This window comes from Gigantopelta aegis, chromosome 13, assembly GCF_016097555.1.
Source record: "Gigantopelta aegis isolate Gae_Host chromosome 13, Gae_host_genome, whole genome shotgun sequence".
Classification (NCBI taxonomy): domain Eukaryota; kingdom Metazoa; phylum Mollusca; class Gastropoda; order Neomphalida; family Peltospiridae; genus Gigantopelta; species Gigantopelta aegis.
In genome coordinates this window covers 41,112,502-41,131,457 of record NC_054711.1, presented here as the reverse complement: position 1 = coordinate 41,131,457, position 18,956 = coordinate 41,112,502, and the positions used below count along the sequence as shown (strand labels likewise).

At 40.4% G+C, this 18,956-nt stretch overlaps 1 protein-coding gene across 2 annotated transcripts in view; it reads right to left on the bottom strand.

Annotated features, from left to right (window-relative positions):
• The window catches only part of LOC121387724 (alsin-like), a 130,176-nt gene that overhangs the window by 13,445 nt on the left and 97,775 nt on the right, over positions 1-18,956 (bottom strand). For both annotated transcript variants that reach the window (XM_041518917.1, XM_041518918.1), the window contains 6 exons: positions 18,805-18,914; positions 17,173-17,250; positions 16,661-16,806; positions 14,707-14,880; positions 12,565-12,685; positions 10,684-10,841 (listed from right to left, as the gene is read on the bottom strand). In XM_041518917.1, coding sequence (XP_041374851.1) covers positions 10,684-10,841; positions 12,565-12,685; positions 14,707-14,880; positions 16,661-16,806; positions 17,173-17,250; positions 18,805-18,914 — 787 coding nt within the window. The remainder of the gene's footprint in view (positions 1-10,683; positions 10,842-12,564; positions 12,686-14,706; positions 14,881-16,660; positions 16,807-17,172; positions 17,251-18,804; positions 18,915-18,956) is intronic.

Below are 18,956 nucleotides of genomic sequence, written 5' to 3'. Positions count from 1 at the left end.
CCCGCTGTCACCACTTCATGGGCTACTCTTTTCGATTAGCAGCAAGGGATCTTTTGTATGCACCATCCCATAGACAGGATAGCACATACCACAGCCTTTGATGTACCAGTTGTGGTGCACTGGCTGGAGCGAGAAATAGCCCAATGGGCCCACTGACGGCGACAACAATGGCAGCTTGTCAGAGTCATTTTCAGGTATCGATAGCTGATTGTCACAGATAATTTGGTAATAAATTTGCTTGTTTTACAAACAACCAAAATCACAAAATATTCGGATGTGAATCATGGTTCGTCTGCAATTTACCAAAGTAAAACATTAACAAACAAAACATGGAATAAATTAAACAAACGTCAGACTCAGTATTACTGAGGTAAAGCACTCGCTCGATGCACGGTCGGTCTGGGATTGATCCCCATCGGTGGGCCAATTAGGCTATTTCTTGTTCCAGCCAGTGCACCACGACTGGCATATATAAAAGGCCATGTTATGTACTACCCTGTCGATCATCACACCGATCATCGATCATCGATAATCACCGAGAGCGAAACAAACACATAGAAAATAGGATGGTTAAAAACCTAAGAGATATACGTTACTGGGACTAAAGACTAAGGTAAGTATAGTTTCTTAGACAAAACTCGAAGCCTATTCAGAGTCCGTTAGGACTCACCAACGTTTTTGTGTACTTTATATATTTTTTTTTTCCAGGAATTGGTTAACTATGTATTAACACGTTCCACACTCTTTTTTTTTCCCTTTCTATTGTATCCTTGTAGTATATATATATATTTTTTTTTTTCCAGTAACATTGTGTAAATTATTTTTTAGGAATTGTTGATTATGAATTAACACATTCATCTCCCCTTTGCTGTAGTATATTTTTATTAGTTCATCTCGCTTGTTAAACTTAGGTACTTAACAACTTAGAAAGGAAAATTAACAAAACGCTGATAAACTACAACAACTAGTCCAAACATTCCAACTAACGATATTGCGGGCTCCGTTCAGGTCCGCACAGAAAGGATTCCGGCAAAGTTAAAACCAAATCAACAACAAACCACAATCGATAATGGTAGACCCAAAACAGAGCAGTGGAGCCACGCCCGAGATAACAGAAGAAGAAATCCATGTGTCAACACAGGACGACAAGGAACCATCCCCCCCCCCCCCCAACATCGCCTAAACCACCTCCTAAACCCAGTAAGCCAACCACCTCCCCGAAATCTCCTACCCCACCCCCCAATAAACCCGCCACCTCCAAGAAAACCAGAAAAAACATAATCGACAAGGAAATAAACCCAGACACTGAATTTGTTAGCCTCAACCCAAACCATAAATCAAACGAGCTGGCGCGCAATCTGGCCCAAAAATCCACCTGTCGCCCCACCCCCGCGACTCCTAGGAGCGCAGTAAAACGGTTAGGATCCCTCAATCTTAGCCAAGAGGCCAACCTATTCTCAGACAGCGACCAGGACGACCAGGACGACGAGATGGACAGCCATGATATCCACCCAGATGTAACCACTCGTAATAAATTCGATGCCCTGGCCACCCCTGGCAGAAGCCATAAAAAAGCTAGAATAACAAAACAAACTGATAACATCAAAGGAATAAGGCAAGTCCTCATAAACGGAGCTAACCCAAGTCCATACCAATACGTGTACTGGCAACACTCACTCAACAAAAATACAACCAATCCCCTCCAAGCTTTCTACCACACCCAACTGACAAACGGGACGACCTACATCAAAGGAGAAGAAACAACGTTAGAAGCACTGGGGCCACTAATCAGACTAAAGATGGATCCACAAACCGGGAATAAAGATAATATAGAATTAAAAACAGTAGGCAAGGAAATAACCCAACATAAAGTGACAACACCCACCCTGGAGACCAGCCAAAGCAGCACCGAGAGTAAAAAACTTCATACAATAATCCAAAAACACCTAACGGTAGGAAACACCCCCAAAACCTGTCAAAAAAAGTTAGATTTCTCTAGTTCTCAAACGGTCAACCCAACAACGAGAGCGGACCCCACCGAAGTAACCGCGTCCGCCACTCTCGCAAACGCAAAAACAAAAAAAGACTGTATAACAACAAACAAAACCGCTGCAGGTAGCCGACCCCAAATGAGAACCACCCAAACCACCAGAGCACATCAACGATACCAACCAACCAAGGCCACAAACGACAGGAACGCAAAACGAACCCCGGCCAAAAGTATAAACTTCCTAAAAAACAAAAAAATAATACCCACCCAACATAGTGATAAGACCACCAAAAACGGAAGAAGGATAACCAGTAAAGCCCATACCAAAGAGATTACCTCTACCTCCAAACCTATCCCCCCCCTACTCTCAATCTCCTTCTCAACGGCCACCCCACCCTCCTTCACCCCAGCACCCATCCCTACCACAGTCCCCACCCCCCACACTAACCCAACCACCACCTCCCCCCCACCAACCCCCACCCCTACCGTTAGCCTAACCCTAAATACCACCAGCACTGATACCCTGCCATCCCTAACCCCCACCCCAAGCCGTAACCTAAACCCCACCCCAACCCCCCATGCCCCCACCCCTACCCGATCGTCACCCGATATCCCACCACCCACGACCCGAGCCATCCCTCCAAACAGCCAACCAACTAAACCCATTAACAAATGGTTAGTTAAACTCCACCCACTCCCCCCCCAGGAAACGACTAAAACGACACTCCAGGCTGGAAACCCCCAACTTAATATAGATAACATCACCATTTGGACCAACGGATACCTACTAATCACGGCAGATGTTACCACAGATAACTCAATCTCTATCTCAGGTCGCAGGTATAAATTACAAGAATACGAAATAAAACCATCTAAATGCCATCACTGCCAACAATGGGGCCACGGAGCCAACAAATGCCGACACCACCGAGAGATGCCAACATGCCACAGATGCGGCCAAAGACACCCCAGAAGCTCCCTTAACTCCCCATGTACACGACCCATCCAGTGTCCTAACTGCCTCAGCCGGCACATGGCCCATGATAACCGCTGCCACCATTTCCAAAGAGCGATGCGGCAGCTCAATAACTAAAAAAAAACCCAATCCAACCAAATAAACCAGATAAACCAAACAACCTTTAAATCTAAACCAATTTCGACAACCATCTCTTACGCCGAAATGGTCAAAAACAAAGAAAACTCTCAAATTAGTGAACTAACCAAAATTTTAGAAAAACTAGCGCAAGAGGTAGCGGAGCTAAAAAATAACTTAAACCGATCAATCAACTAAAAATCAAACTCTGCCTAAATAACTAAACCCAACTCCAGGACAGACAATGGGAGACAAGTCTCCACACACCGTAAAAATTAATGATAAACCAAACAATAAAGGCCTTAGTGTTCTCCAGTGGAACGCTAAAGGCCTCCACTCAATGGGACATGGTGCTGAACTCATCCAACTAATTAGCACCAATAACAACAAGCCAGACATAATATGTATCCAAGAAACCTGGTTAGGGACTGGACCCCCCAAAAAATAAATAAATAACAAAATAACAACTAAACAATTTAAAATACCGGGCTATACAACATACTATAAACACCGAGAGAATAGCACTAGAGGTGGCCTAGCTACGCTCATTAAAAATACAATCCCACACAGCGAAATTAAAACCGATACCTTAAATACCAATCTGGAAGTCCTAGGACTTACGGTACTAAATAAAAAAATGCCTATAGATGTCATCAATGTCTATAGCCCACCAGGAGCGGCCCTCAAAAAACTAACCATAAACGACTACAACAAACTTATTACGCCAAAAAAATAACCTAATCCTAGTAGGAGATTTCAACAGCCATAGCCCACTATGGGGAGGCCAGCAATCCGACACGCAGGGCGACATACTCGAAAACTTCATTAATATAAACAACCTAGTATGTCTCAACGATGGCAGCCCCACCTACTTTCACGACCATCTAGCAGCCTCCTCTGCCATCGACCTAACCATAACCTCTAACACCATAGGAGCAAACGCCCAATGGGAGGTACTAGATGCTCTTAATAGCGACCACCTACCCATACTAACTACCTATAAAAGTAACATAGCGTATACCGAACAACAAAAATTCCTACCTAAATTCAAATTTAGTAAAGCCAACTGGGCAGGCTTTACAAGCGACTGCAGCAAACTTAAACTAGTACCTAACATAGATATTGATGATGCAACCACTAAAATCACCAACGAAATAATCCAAATAGCTGAAAAAAATATACCTAAAACTAAACAACCCACAAAGAATTCACCAGTAACTTGGTGGACAGATGTAATTCAAGCAAAATGTAGCTTCAGAAATAGGATGAGAAAACTCTTTAAGAAAACGGGTAAACCAGAATACCATACTAAATATAAAATAGCAAAACAAGAAATAGGTAAACTAATCACGGAAGCTAAACAGGCTAGCTGGCAGACATTCTGCGGGGAAATCAACACCAGAACCTCTATCAGGGAAATGTGGAAAAAGGTTCATGCCATCCAAGGACAACGCACGTTCACTACAGTCCTCCAAAAAAATAAACTAGCCACCACAAATAAACAAAAGGCAGACCTCCTCAGTCAAACATTTAGCAAAAACAGCAGCAACGAAAACTTCCCCGAAATATTCTTTAATAAACTTAAGAAAGATAACAACCTCCCAACAAATAATACTAAGAGTGATACTCAGCCTAATACGGACAACCTAGAATTTAATCAACCGCTAACACTAGTTGAACTAAAAGCAGCCATTAAATCTAAAAAAAGCACCGCCACAGGGCCAGACCAAATCAGCTACACGCTGCTAAAACATATGCCAGATGTAACCCTTGAAGTAGTGCTGTCGCTCTATAACAGGATCTGGGAGGAGGGTCGCATGCCCGCAGCGTGGAAGCACGCGGAGTGCTTTAGCCTCCCAAAGGCGGGCAAAGATCACTCGCTCCCGGGTAGTTATAGGCCAATAACACTCACTTCGCACCTATGCAAAACCTTAGAAACCATCATCAATAAGCGACTAAATAACTACCTCCTAGAGAATAAGCTAATCACTAACGTACAAAGCGGATTCAGAACTAAACACTCAACAATTGACCAAATAGTTCGACTACAAAATAGCATAAATGACGCCTTCCGCAAATCCAATAAAGTACTAGCAATTTTTATAGATATTGAAAAAGCATTCGATATGGTATGGCGACAGGGACTCCTCAGCAAACTAAGAAATAACGGCATTAAGGGCAATATGTTCAACTTCATAAATAACTTCATTCACAACCGATCAATATCTGTTAGAGTAAACGGACACTATTCCCAAAAAACTGAAATAATAAACGGTATCCCACAAGGTTCAGTCCTATCACCAACCTTGTTCAACATCTTTATCAATGACATAACCAAAGCGCTCAACGCCAAGAGTAAAATTAAATCAACCACCCCCCTAAACACAGCCCTCTTCGCCGACGACTGCGCCATTTGGCGCACAGGCAGAGTAACTAAACAACTATTTAGCCTCATGCAGAACGACATGAATAAACTCAATAACTGGGCCCAGGACTGGGGCATAAAACTATCAGAAACTAAAACAGTCTGCATGCTATTCCATAAGGTCAACTCATCCGATAATCACCAAATAACCTCAAATAACAAACCAATCCCAAGGGTCAAAACCTTTAAATTCCTAGGAGTAACATTCGACTCAAAACTAACCTTTAGCGACCATATAAATAACGTAATCAAACAGTCTAAAAACACGCTAAACTTACTACGGGCAATCTCAGGCACCAGTTGGGGAGCGCAAATGGAAGCAATGCTTTTGGTTTACAAAGCATGTATCCTCTCCAGGATAGACTACGGAGCCCAAGCCTACAGCTGCGCCGACCCCAAACTGCTACAAAAATTAGATATCATACAAAACCAAGCCTTACGAACAATAGCCAAAGTCCCACGTAAAACACCAGCGGCCAAAGTCTCGAGGTAGAATTTAACATCATGCCACTTAAATTTCGCCGTAACTTACAACATCTTAAATACCACCTAAAAATCCACTCGCTTAAATTAGACCATCCAGTTCAAGAACTTACCCCTATAATTGCTAAACCAGGGCTAGAATTTAATAAAAAAAAAAAACTTAACGACTCATTTGCCACTAGGGCCAGTAAACTTGAAATAGAAGTCGGAATTGATAACACACCAGTAGCTCTATATAACATTAATCAACCTATGGAATGCCACACTCCATACCTAATTAAAAAAGCCACAGACGAAACACCGTTTCCGCCATTTAAAAAAGTCCTGTTTGAAGCAGCAGCCAATGAAAACTACCCAGAACACATCCACGTCTACACAGATGGATAAAAAAAACCGGACAATGGCAGGGTTGGCTTCGCAGTAGTAGAAGAAAAGATATCTAAACACGCTAAACTAGTTAAATACGCCAGGCTGTCAGACAACTTATCAGTCTACACAGCAGAACTGACAGCCATCTACGAAGCACTAATCTGGATTAAAAGTAAACAATACCCTAAAAGCGTCATTTTCTCTGATAGCCTTAGCTCAATCCAATCTCTACAAACTAACAAATCTACTAGGCCTGACATCTTAGCAGCCATCCACAAAGTACTTAACGAGCTAAACCAACTTAAATTAACAGTAGTTTTCGAATGGGTCCCAGCCCACGTAGGAATAATTGGTAACGAAGTAGCCGACTATGGAGCAAAAACAGCACTCGCAATTACCAGCACAATTACCACACTACCCTTAGGAATAACAGAGCTCATGTCAAAAGCAAAAAAACACTACATAAACCAATGGCAAGCTAGCTGGGACCTAACTAAAAACACATGGCACTATAACATCAAGCCTCTAGTTAACTCTATAAGACCTAAACACAAAAACACGTATGTGGATAAGCTAATCACTAAACTACGCCTAGGACAATCGTCAAAACTAAACAGCTGCTCCTTTACTAAATTAAATCCAGAATGTGATTGTGGCACCCGGGAAGATATGAAACACTATCTCCTGGATTGCACGCTACATACCACCCAGAGACAACTAATGTTAAAATCAATCACCGATGGTAACCATAATAAACATATAACGCCTAACTTTTTACTAAACCCGGATAAATGCCTAAAGCATAAAACTTTCAAAGCAGTTTATCGGTTCGTCCAGTCCACCAAACCAGAGTTATAAATAAATAAAATAATCTTCAAAACTACCCACCTGTACACCCCTACACAAGAGTTGTAATTAAAACTCGGTAACGAGGCAAAAAAAAAAAAAAAAAAAAAAAAAAAAAAAATCTTCCGTATAGATTAATGTACATATTATATTATCAAATTATTAGTAGGTTTGACAATCAGCCCGGCCCGCCAAACCAAAACATTAAATTAAACTGTTAACTAAAACTATACATAGAGAATGTTCAAAACCACCCGCTTGTAAGCCCTTATGTACGAGCTGCTACCACTTAGAACTCGGAAACGATGCACTCTACTATAAGTGGCCAAAGGTGGGGAGGTAGCGAACTTCCGAATATACTAATATCAATATAACAGGTTACTAATTATTCTTCAAAAACAACTTGGCAAACTCATGCATACCATTCCGTAGGTGATCGCAGTAACATAGCTGAACAAGAAATTAACCAGCCATCCCAAGCCTATGTACCAATCAGGGTAGGATCACGAATTATCAACTTCTCTCTTTTCAGCCGCCCATGGGTCCAAGCCAGCCAGCCACAAAACCCACAAAAGAAACCGGTTCCGAGTACACAATTGCAAACACCCGGGGAAGGCCGAACAAAAGAATATCGGCCGCCCCCACCCCAATAAACCAAAATACTCGCTGCTGGAATGTACTTGGTGTCACTGAGGAGCAAATTGAAGACCATATCAACACCTGCGCTTCGACCACCCCGGAACAAATTGCCTTGCCTACCAGTGTCTACACAATTGCACGAGTCTCCTCTGGGCTGTCATGCCACGACCTGAATAGGTCAGGTCCTTCTGAGGACCCCATGGACAGCCTAGGGAGACAACCAGCATAATGAAGGTCTATAAATAACGAGCTACTCTCGAACCACTAACGAGTTACACTCGAATTCCAAAACCTATACTAGCTCAAATTTTTACCTTTCGACCGACCGTTCAAAATTGCGCCAAAATTACTCAACAAAACTGCGCACCTTTTCTCTTTGGTAAATCGCTCCACTCAAAATTCCATAGCACCCCAAACCCATCCGCCTGCTACCGATTCAATCGGACTGCTGGTGCTCCCTTGCACCTGCCAGTGCAGACGGTCCCTCCTCCTTCCCCCCCCCACCTTTCCTGTCTTGGACAGAGAGGCCGGCCAAGGCCGGCACCTGTGCCCACGACAGGCGTGCGCTACAACAGCTTGCTCTGAACGTGCACGTAAAACCCTTTGACCTTGACCTTGACTACCCTGTCTGTGGGATGGTGCATATAAAAGATCCCTTGCTGCTAATCGAAAAGAGTAGCCCATGAAGTGGCAAAAACGGGTTTCCTCTCTCAATATCTGTGTGGTCATTAACCATATGTGCAATGCCATATAACTGTAAAATAAAATGTGTTGAGTGCGTCATTAAATAAAACATTTCCTTCCTTCCTGTATTACTGAATAGCAAATGAATACATTATAATTCAAAATGTAAATAGCATTGTACTAAATTTTATAATTTAACAAATATTGGTAGTTTATGCAAGGAAAATGAAGTTAAAGTTTATTTTGTTTAACGACACCACTAGAGTACATTAATTTATTAATCATCGGCTATTGGATGTCAAAAATGTTTGGTAATTCTAATACAGTCTTCAGTTAAGGTTTGTTTTGTTTAAGGACACCACTAGAGCACATTGATTTGTTAATCATCGGCTATTGGATGTCAAACATTTGGTAATTTTGAAAAGTAGTCTTCTTCTTTTCGTTCACCTGACGAGGTCAGCTGTGACTATGAATAATACTGTTCTCTGTAGATCACTCTAGATACCGTACAGCTTCTTCTGGAGAGTTGTTGTAGGTGTCCAGGTAGTGTTCCTTAGCTGCTGTAGATGTCTGCAGTCTAAGAGAAGAAACATTTTTCCAGTAGTAGCATAAGATCTTTTATATGCACCATCCCACAGACAGGATAGCACATGCCACTGCCTTTGATACACCATTTCAGAGAAACAGTTGAATCTTGGAAAATGAGATATATGTTTTCCATCAATTTTCTTCAGCACACTTACAATAATAGCTTCTTTTCATCTGCACAGACTAAACGAATGAGTCAGTTAAACAATGGCCTGTTTCTTTTAGTGGGAAATGTTTTATTTAACGACGCACGGAACACATTTTATTTATTCATTAACCTGATGATGGCGTATATCGGTCACTAACCTGATGATGGAGTATATCGGTCACTAACCTGATGATGGCGTATATCGGTGACTAACCTGATGATGGAGTGTATCGGTGACTAACCTGATGATGGAGTGTATCGGTGACTAACCTGATGATGGAGTGTATCGGTGACTAACCTGATGATGGAGTATATCGGTGACTAACCTGATGATGGAGTGTATCGGTGACTAACCTGATGATGGAGTGTATCGGTGACTAACCTGATGATGGAGTGTATCGGTGACTAACCTGATGATGGAGTGTATCAGTGACTAACCTGATGATGGAGTGTATCGGTGACTAACCTGATGATGGAGTATATCGGTGACTAACCTGATGATGGAGTATATCGGTCACTAACCTGATGATGGAGTATATCGGTCACTAACCTGATGATGGCGTATATCGGTCACTAACCTGATGATGGCGTATATCGGTCACTAACCTGATGATGGAGTGTATCGGTGACTAACCTGATGATGGAGTGTATCGGTGACTAACCTGATGATGGAGTATATCGGTGACTAACCTGATGATGGAGTATATCGGTCACTAACCTGATGATGGAGTATATCGGTGACTAACCTGATGATGGAGTATATCGGTCACTAACCTCATGATGGAGTATATCGGTCACTAACCTGATGATGGAGTATATCGGTCACTAACCTGATGATGGCGTATATCGGTCACTAACCTGATGATGGCGTATATCGGTCACTAACCTGATGATGGAGTATATCGGTCACTAACCTGATGATGGAGTATATCGGTGACTAACCTGATGATGGAGTATATCGGTGACTAACCTGATGATGGAGTATATCGGTGACTAACCTGATGATGGAGTATATCGGTGACTAACCTGATGATGGAGTATATCGGTGACTAACCTGATGATGGAGTATATCGGTGACTAACCTGATGATGGAGTATATCGGTGACTAACCTGATGATGGAGTATATCGGTCACTAACCTGATGATGGCGTATATCGGTGACTAACCTGATGATGGAGTATATCGGTGACTAACCTGATGATGGAGTATATCGGTGACTAACCTGATGATGGAGTATATCGGTGACTAACCTGATGATGGAGTATATCGGTGACTAACCTGATGATGGAGTATATCGGTCACTAACCTGATGATGGAGTATATCGGTCACTAACCTGATGATGGAGTATATCGGTCACTAACCTGATGATGGAGTATATCGGTCACTAACCTGATGATGGCGTATATCGGTCACTAACCTGATGATGGAGTATATCCTCCTGATATAGGAGCGCACCTCCTCAACCGCGTGGAACAGCAGACGGGGGTGGGCGCCCACCCCTATATACGCCGCTCGGAAAACATCCACCAAGTTGTCCATAAGCTTCCCAAATGGGTGGAATGTCGAGTCGAAGGCCTGAAGATATCAGAATGAATATTCACAGAATGACATGCATATTCAGTCAGTCACTGAACTACAGACAAACATCCCAAACATAACTTTATGTTTGAAAACTTAACAACACTAAACAGTATTGTCGTTTCTGTATTTTAAAATAACCCTTTTTTATGTGTGTGAATTTCTTCATGCTGACATAGTTACTAAGTATACCAAAATGTGCCAACGTACAAGAGGACAATAGTACAAACCAATCACTTCTCGACATGGCCTTTGATTGCTTTGCAACTGGGGCTTTGAAGTCCTCTGTCATAACATGACGTGTGATCTGGGCTAAACCTGCTAGTAAGTGTTGTTGTTTCAATCCAGTTTCTCACATCATCATGAGCATATAAAGTCTGTAGGTCATTTCGGTTGGGCAATGGTGTCATTATTATCAGTAGCATCATTGTCGTCGTTGTCGTCAGGGCTCTTGCTTCAAATTTCGTTCCTATTGTCCTAACAATTAATTTTCGTTTGATGCCCGTTTTTTGTTTTTGTTGTTTTTTTTGTTTGTTTGTTTTTTGGTGTGTTTTTTTTAATGCTAGATTCAACAGTCCCCTCAGAAGGGCCGAGACCTTCAACATGTGGTTCATCTACTGGCATATTTTACTGTTTAATAATGCTAAATTCTGCACGGGTTTTATATATGTGGAACATTTTCTGTTATGTGTATCGATTCATTTATAATTAAGTGGCGGAATTTAGGGAAGGAGGAAGAATGAAATAACATATCAAATTAATACTCAAAACATAAGTAAAAAAATGAGTCATTTCACTTCGAGAAAACCCCCAGGAAAGTGCACCTAGGGACACCAAAATATGCTCGAGATAAGCCTCGTAATCAAGATTACCATGCTCGAAATAACAGTGTTTCGTAATTTCGTAACATTACATAATAAAATTGCTGGGACCGGCACTGGACCTCGAGATATGTTGGGTACTCGAGTTTACAGAAGTCGAGATAACGAAGTTTGACTGTATTTACATTACAAAGCTAATTTTTAGTGCTAGCAATGTATGTTGCATGGCATACAGAAAATCACACAGCATTTTATATTGCTGCACTCAAAAGGCCTGTCACATGCAAGTAGTAGGTTTTATACAGTTTTCAAGTACTGGCACTTTCTACATCATTCTATAAAAACCAGCCTCGGTGGCATCGTGGTTAAGCCATCAGTCTACAGGCTGGTAGGTACTGGGTTTGGATCCCAGTCGAGGCATAGGATTTTTAATCCAGATACCAACTCCAAACCCTGAGTGAGTGCTCCGCAAGGCTCAATGGGTAGGTGTAAACCACTTGCACCGACCAGTGATCCATAATTGCTTCAACAAAGGCCATGGTTTGTGCTATCCTGCCTATGGGAAGCGCAAATAAAAGATCCCTTGCTGCCTGTCGTAAAAGAGTAGCCTATGTGGCAATTGCTGGTTTTCTATAAAAAATAGCGTCAGAATGACCATATGTTTGACGTCCAATAGCCGATGATAAGATAAAAAATGAATGTGCTCTAGTGGCGTCATTAAATAAAACAAACTTTACTTTTTTTTCATTCTATAAAAATTATCTGAACACTTTTTTTTTTTAAAAAGGAGAAATTATGATGTTTGTCATGATGCCAATTAACAGAATTCACTACAGGTACATGATTTATTTTGAAACCCACACGCTGCGTACCTCTTATTAACCTTATTATTAGCGTACCTTGTGTAAGTAGGACGTGATCTGCCCGAACTCCTCTGTGGTCAGGTTGCCCGAGTTGTGGGGTGGAATAACCTCCAGCGTCTCCAGATTGAGAGCCTGCTGACGTGCCTTGTTGGGAGAACTGAAAAATAAAACACAACAACAGATTTAATGTCACTGGCAAAATACTCGAATTTGACAGGCGGCAATTGTCGCTCAAAACGCACAAAATGCTTTCCAATAATCCATTTCACAAGCAGCTTTCGCTTTCCACCTTATTTCTAAACAATTGTTTCCAATGTATTCCCAGAATGAAGAAAACTTGAAAAATCAGAGCCAAAGTAAAAGACGTCCGAACCGAACAGCGAAGGAAAAAAGAAAGAAGTTACAGTCACGTGACCAGTACTAGAGGAAGCATGCAGTAGAAGAATTTAGGCCATCCCATTGGCTGTTGGGATGTTCGGACCAGACTACTAGCTGTAGGGGGGGGGGGAGGGGGGAGGGGGGGGAGGTGCACTTATTTGAGGACAGGTAATGTTGAAAAGAAATTCTTGATTCGCGTTTGTTACGTGCTTTCCGCATTTTAATTGAAGCAATTAAAATATTTTAAAGCATTACTACATTTGTACCGATGTCGTGGATGCGGCCATTTTAGATTGGTGCACACACCAATAATGGAAGAATTATCTACCAACAACATTCTCTCGAAAATCATTTGAATCATATAGGCCGATTAGTTTTTCAAATACGAGTTCAGCGACACCGAGTGATGCAAATGTCGTGAACTATTTAGACTGATTCTCGGAGTTGTCATTCGGTTTAACATGTAGCGTAAAAACTAGTCTAGCGAATGTTAGGAAAAAACTACTGGCTGAATGTAAACTTATTTATAGACGGAATTGGTCGAGAAGTAATGATCTGTCAGTGTGTCAGGGTCAGGGTAATAAACATAGCGGTACAAAACAGGTACTTAATTAGCTTGGACTCTTTTATGCTGTGTAGATTTAATACAATAAGTGTAAAATGATAGCAATACCTGTGCTCTACAACTGCTTCTCAATTTCAAACATTTGCCTCCCAATTAAAATTTGAGTAGTAAGGATTGCTTCCCAATCAACAAACTGAATTTCAAGCCGTGTAATATAGCGAGGTGAAATTGTAAGCCTTGTTATACCAATTTTAAACCACTAATGTTTGCAACATATACGTCTGAAATGTAGAAAACTGTCTTTAAAAAACAGAAACATTACATGTAGGTAAAAGATTTTCTTAATTCAGAGCCTATTGTGCCTTATTGGGAGAAAACAAATATACCGTAAATCCTTCAATATAAGCCAGCTTCCACTAGAACGAAATGTTTTATTTAACGACGCACTCAACACATTTCATTTATGGTTATATGGCGTCAAACATATTGTGAAGGACCACACAGATAATGAGAAAGGAAACCCGCTGTCGCCACTTCATGGGCTACTCTTTTCGACTAGCAGCAAGGGATCTTTTATATGCACCATCCCATAGACAGGATAGTACATACCACGGCTTTTGATGTACCAGTCGTGCTGCACTAGCTGGAACAAGAAATAGCCCAATGAGCCCACCGACGGGGATCGATCCCACACCGACCGCACATCGAGCGAGCGCTATACCACTGGGCTACGTCTTGCCCCGCTAGCTTCCATTAGAGTCCTGGTCTCGGACAGTCACTAAATAATAAATAAGAGGCCTGCTTTGAATAAACACCTGCCTTACATAGAGGCCTGTTTCTGCAAACACCTCAGGCGAGCACTCAACCGACTGAGCTAAATCCCGTCCCTGAGATATTTTACATGCACCATCCCACAGACAGGATATCTCACACCATGACCTTTGATATACCAGTCGTGGTGCACTGGCTGGAATGAGAAATAGCCCAATAGGTCCACTGACGGGGATCGATCCCCCGACTGACTGCGCATCCAATGAGCGCTTTACCACTGGGCTACATCCCTCTCCTCATGGTATGCTTATTTGTTTGTGGTCAACCTATATTGATTTTTTTTCTAGGTAGTTCCCAAGCGACTGTACTTTGCACTGGCTAGAACGAGAGACAGCCCAATAGTTCCACCAATGGGGATTGATCCCAGCCCACCCGCGCATCAGTCGACCGACGGGGATAGATACCTCTTGTAGAGTTCCTTCACGGTGTCGCGTCCCGCCGTTATCATGATGGCCACTGTCTCCCAGGCCTTGGCCGTGTCGGCCTTCCCCATGCCACCGTATCCTAGCAACAGACTACAGTGGTGAAAGATGTCCTCCCACTTCTTGTCTGCGGGGACAGACAGCTTGCTGTAAAACCTGAGGAAAAATGAAAAGAACATTTTAATGGCTGCCACTTTGGTTATAAGGTAGTGTAAAGTATTTTTGGTCACTACAGAATTAAAAAACAAAACAATTGCTGTTAAATTACACAATCAGTAAATGAAAAGCCATACATGTAACTGTCAAAAATGGATAAATTCCATTTCTGACAGTTATGGCCCTTGAATAAATTCACATGGATGGATGGATGGATGAATGAATGAATGAATGAATGAAATGAATGAATGAATGAATGAATGAATGAATGAATGAATGAATGAATGAATGAATGAATGAATGTTTAACGACACCCCAGCATGAAAATACACATCAGCTATTGAGTGTCAAAAAGGTAATTAAGTATATAAAAACATTATTTACACAAGAATAAAATTTGTTTAATTATGTAAAACCACAGAGTAAGGAGCTGTAGAGAAGAATATAATACAATACAAAAATCAAGGCAAGTATATTTCAAAACTCTGTATAGAAATCAAAGTGCTTCTAAAACTTAATTCTGGTCATTAATTCACATGAAAGTCAAACTTGATCTGGCCATAACAATGTCTAAAAAGGGTAACTCTACATAACAAAGCTATATGCAAAATATCAGCTCCCTATCTTGAGGCTTTGCTAAAAAAAAAAGAAAAAAAAAGTCTGCACAATATGTGAGACAGATGGACAGACGAAACCTATAGTCCCCTTTGGCTGGACCGGCAGGGCACTAAGTATACATTTTGACAAATCCAATAGATTTTATAAAAAAAAAAAAAAAATTAATAACTCCGCTCATTTTGAGCTAATCACCTCATTCAAGTTTGAGTTTGAGTTAGTACCTCCTACATGTACATGTAGCTCACTTCAAGCTAATAAACACAACCAATTCTGAGGTAGTTTGAGTTAGTACCTCCTACATGTACATGTAGCTCACTTCAAGCTAATAAACACGACCAATTCTGAAGTAGTTTGAGTTAGTACCTCCTACATGTACATGTAGCTCACTTCAAGCTAATAAACACGACCAATTCTGAGGTAGTTTGAGTTAGTACCTCCTACATGTACATGTAGCTCACTTCAAGCTAATAAACACGACCAATTCTGAGGTAGTTTGAGTTAGTACCTCGTACATGTACATGTAGCTCACTTCAAGCTAATAAACACGACCAATTCTGAGGTAGTTTGAGTTAGTACCTCGTACATGTACATGTAGCTCACTTCAAGCTAATAAACACGACCACTTCTGAGGTAGTTTGAGTTAGTACCTCCTACATGTACATGTAGCTCACTTCAAGCTAATAAACACGACCAATTCTGAGGTAGTTTGAGTTAGTACCTCGTACATGTACATGTAGCTCACTTCAAGCTAATAAACACGACCAATTCAGAGGTAGTTTGAGCTCATAAAGCTGCTCACTTTGAGCTCAAACATTTGTTAGATTTTCAGTCAACATTTGACTAACAACTTGGCTCACTCTGAGCTCACAAAGCTGCTCACTCTGAGATCACAAAACTGCTCACTCTGAGCTCACAAAGCTGTGCTCACTCTGAGCCCACAAAGCTCGCAAAACTGCTCTCTGAGCTCGCAAAGCTGCTCACTGGGCTCGTAAAGCTGCTCACTTTGAGCTCACAAAGCTGCTCACTTTGAGCTCACAAAGCTGTTCACTTTGAGCTCATAAAGCTGCTCACTTTGAACTCATAAACTGCTCACTGTGAGCTCATAAAACTGCTCACTTCAAGCTCATAAAGCTGCTCACTCTGAGCTCATAAAACTGCTCACTTTGAGTGTGTATCCAAACTGTGGTGAGATCTGTTTTCGAACGACTCCACGTTTTTGATGAACGTGCCGTTTATCTTGAGACCTTCGTTCCACGAGCCGGAAAAATGTCCTTCTATCTTGTCACCCGTCGGCAGGATCAAAGTGCCCTGAGATAAAACAACAACAACAAACACTAATATACAAAACATTAAAAAATATATTTGTCAATTAAAAAAACACACAAAACAATAAAGAAATTAACATACAAACTTAACATTTAGGATGTCTAAATATTTACTAAAAATGGAAAGAAAAGGAAAAAAAAAGAAAAGAGAAGGAACATAAATATATAAAACAAATTACATGCTACATTTATTATAAAAAAATTAATATTCCCCTTTTGTATTGGTGAGACTTTACAAAAATCTTGAGTTTTGTATTTGAAGTTTTGTAAGCATGGGGCCTGAAATATTTTACTAAGTTTCTTCCACCATGAAGATAAGACGATATAAGAGGAAGAACCTGGTGAGTACCTTGCCCTGTAGTTGAGTTATGTCCTGAAACTCTCCTTCGTAACAACTGTTGTCATCGGTCAGCATCAGACCACTGCCCTGCAAAACAACAACTCGCTCGTAATGACGGAAAGGAAAGAATGTTTAAAGTTAAAGTTTGTTTTTGTAAACTGTACACGCAACTTTAATTCCAGTTTGCCATTACTAGATATTCAAATGACGTAAGAATATGTGATGCAGTGTCTTTTTGAATGGAAATGACGTCAAACTTACATGACGTCATTTTGGATGTCCTTACATAAAAATAAACTATTGCTTAACGTTTTTTGTTTTCTGAATGCTAGACAGCTTTCGGTGTAACGTTGCCATTGAAATGTTTTTGTTCTATGACTATGAATGCATACATCTATTATGGAGTGTCACCCTAGTACGTTCGCTTAAATGGCAATAAACCTAGTGCCAAGACCTCAATTCATTTACATCTAATTTGCAAAGTTATCAAATTCTTAAAGTATGTGATCTGAAAAATATCACATACTTTGATTGCACTGAAAATATAAAATTATTATAGAGGGGTTTCACTCTAGTTAGAAACAGAATAATTACAGTAAATACAATAACAACTAGTCTGTGACATTCAACATAAATAACACATGCCAGACACCCAAACAAAATGACGAAAGAACATGACAATGAAAATGACAATAACTAATTAAGCAGTGTTAAAATTTAAATACATGTGTATTCTAATGAAAAATAACTATTTAAAAACAGTTTTTGTTTTGTTTTTTGTTTTTCAACAAAAGTAATGGACCACAATTTGTTAAGTGTGTGACAAGTAAGTTTGTGATTTTAAAACTATTTTACACTATACCTGTCAATGAACAGTTTCTACACATACAGCGACACCATGTTGATGATTTGTAAAAAAATAAAAAATAAATGAATTCTGTGAAACTAAAAGTTTCGCCTATCATAAAAATTTCAGTGCACTGTGATGAACATCCATAATAGTAACTATGAACCAAGTTTCATTGTAGTTTTTAAAAAACTGATCTAAACACAACATTTGATGTTAAACTAAAATGCAAAAAGTTAATGCCACTGGAAAAAAACAGAAGAAAAAAAAGTTGTTTTCTTTAAAGACACCACTAGAGCACATTGACTTATTAATCATAGGCTATTGGATGTCAAATATTTGGTAATTGGGACATACATGTGTATATTTTTAGAGAGGAAACCTGCTACATTTTTCCATTAGTATCAATGGATCTTTTATATGCACCATTCCACAGAGAGGATAGCACATACAAAAAGGCTTTGATATATATCAGCCGTGGTGCACTGGTTGGAACAGGAAATAACCAATGGAAAAGTAGTATCTATATCCCACCTTTTTACTTTATAAAGGCGACATATATTTTTTAAACAAAAGAAAAAAGAAAGCAAAACAAAAACAGAACAAAAGTAGTAGTTTAAACGAGTATTTTTACCACTAATTTTCTAATGAATACAGTGTAGTTTTATTTCTACACACACAACACTAAAACTAAGTTGGTGACTGAAAAAAAAAGGAAAAAAAAGGAAAAAATCCAAATGTTTGTACAGCCAAATGTTGAGATGAATAATTTTATTTCTACACACAACACTTACACTGAGCTTGTTGTGGACAAAGTTTCCCTCGAAATACATCCCGTCAAGCGTGACGACGATTCCTTTACCATGACAACAGTCATCCTGCCACATACCCATGTACTTCTCACCTACAACATAGAACATTACAACAGATTTATTGGATATTAAAC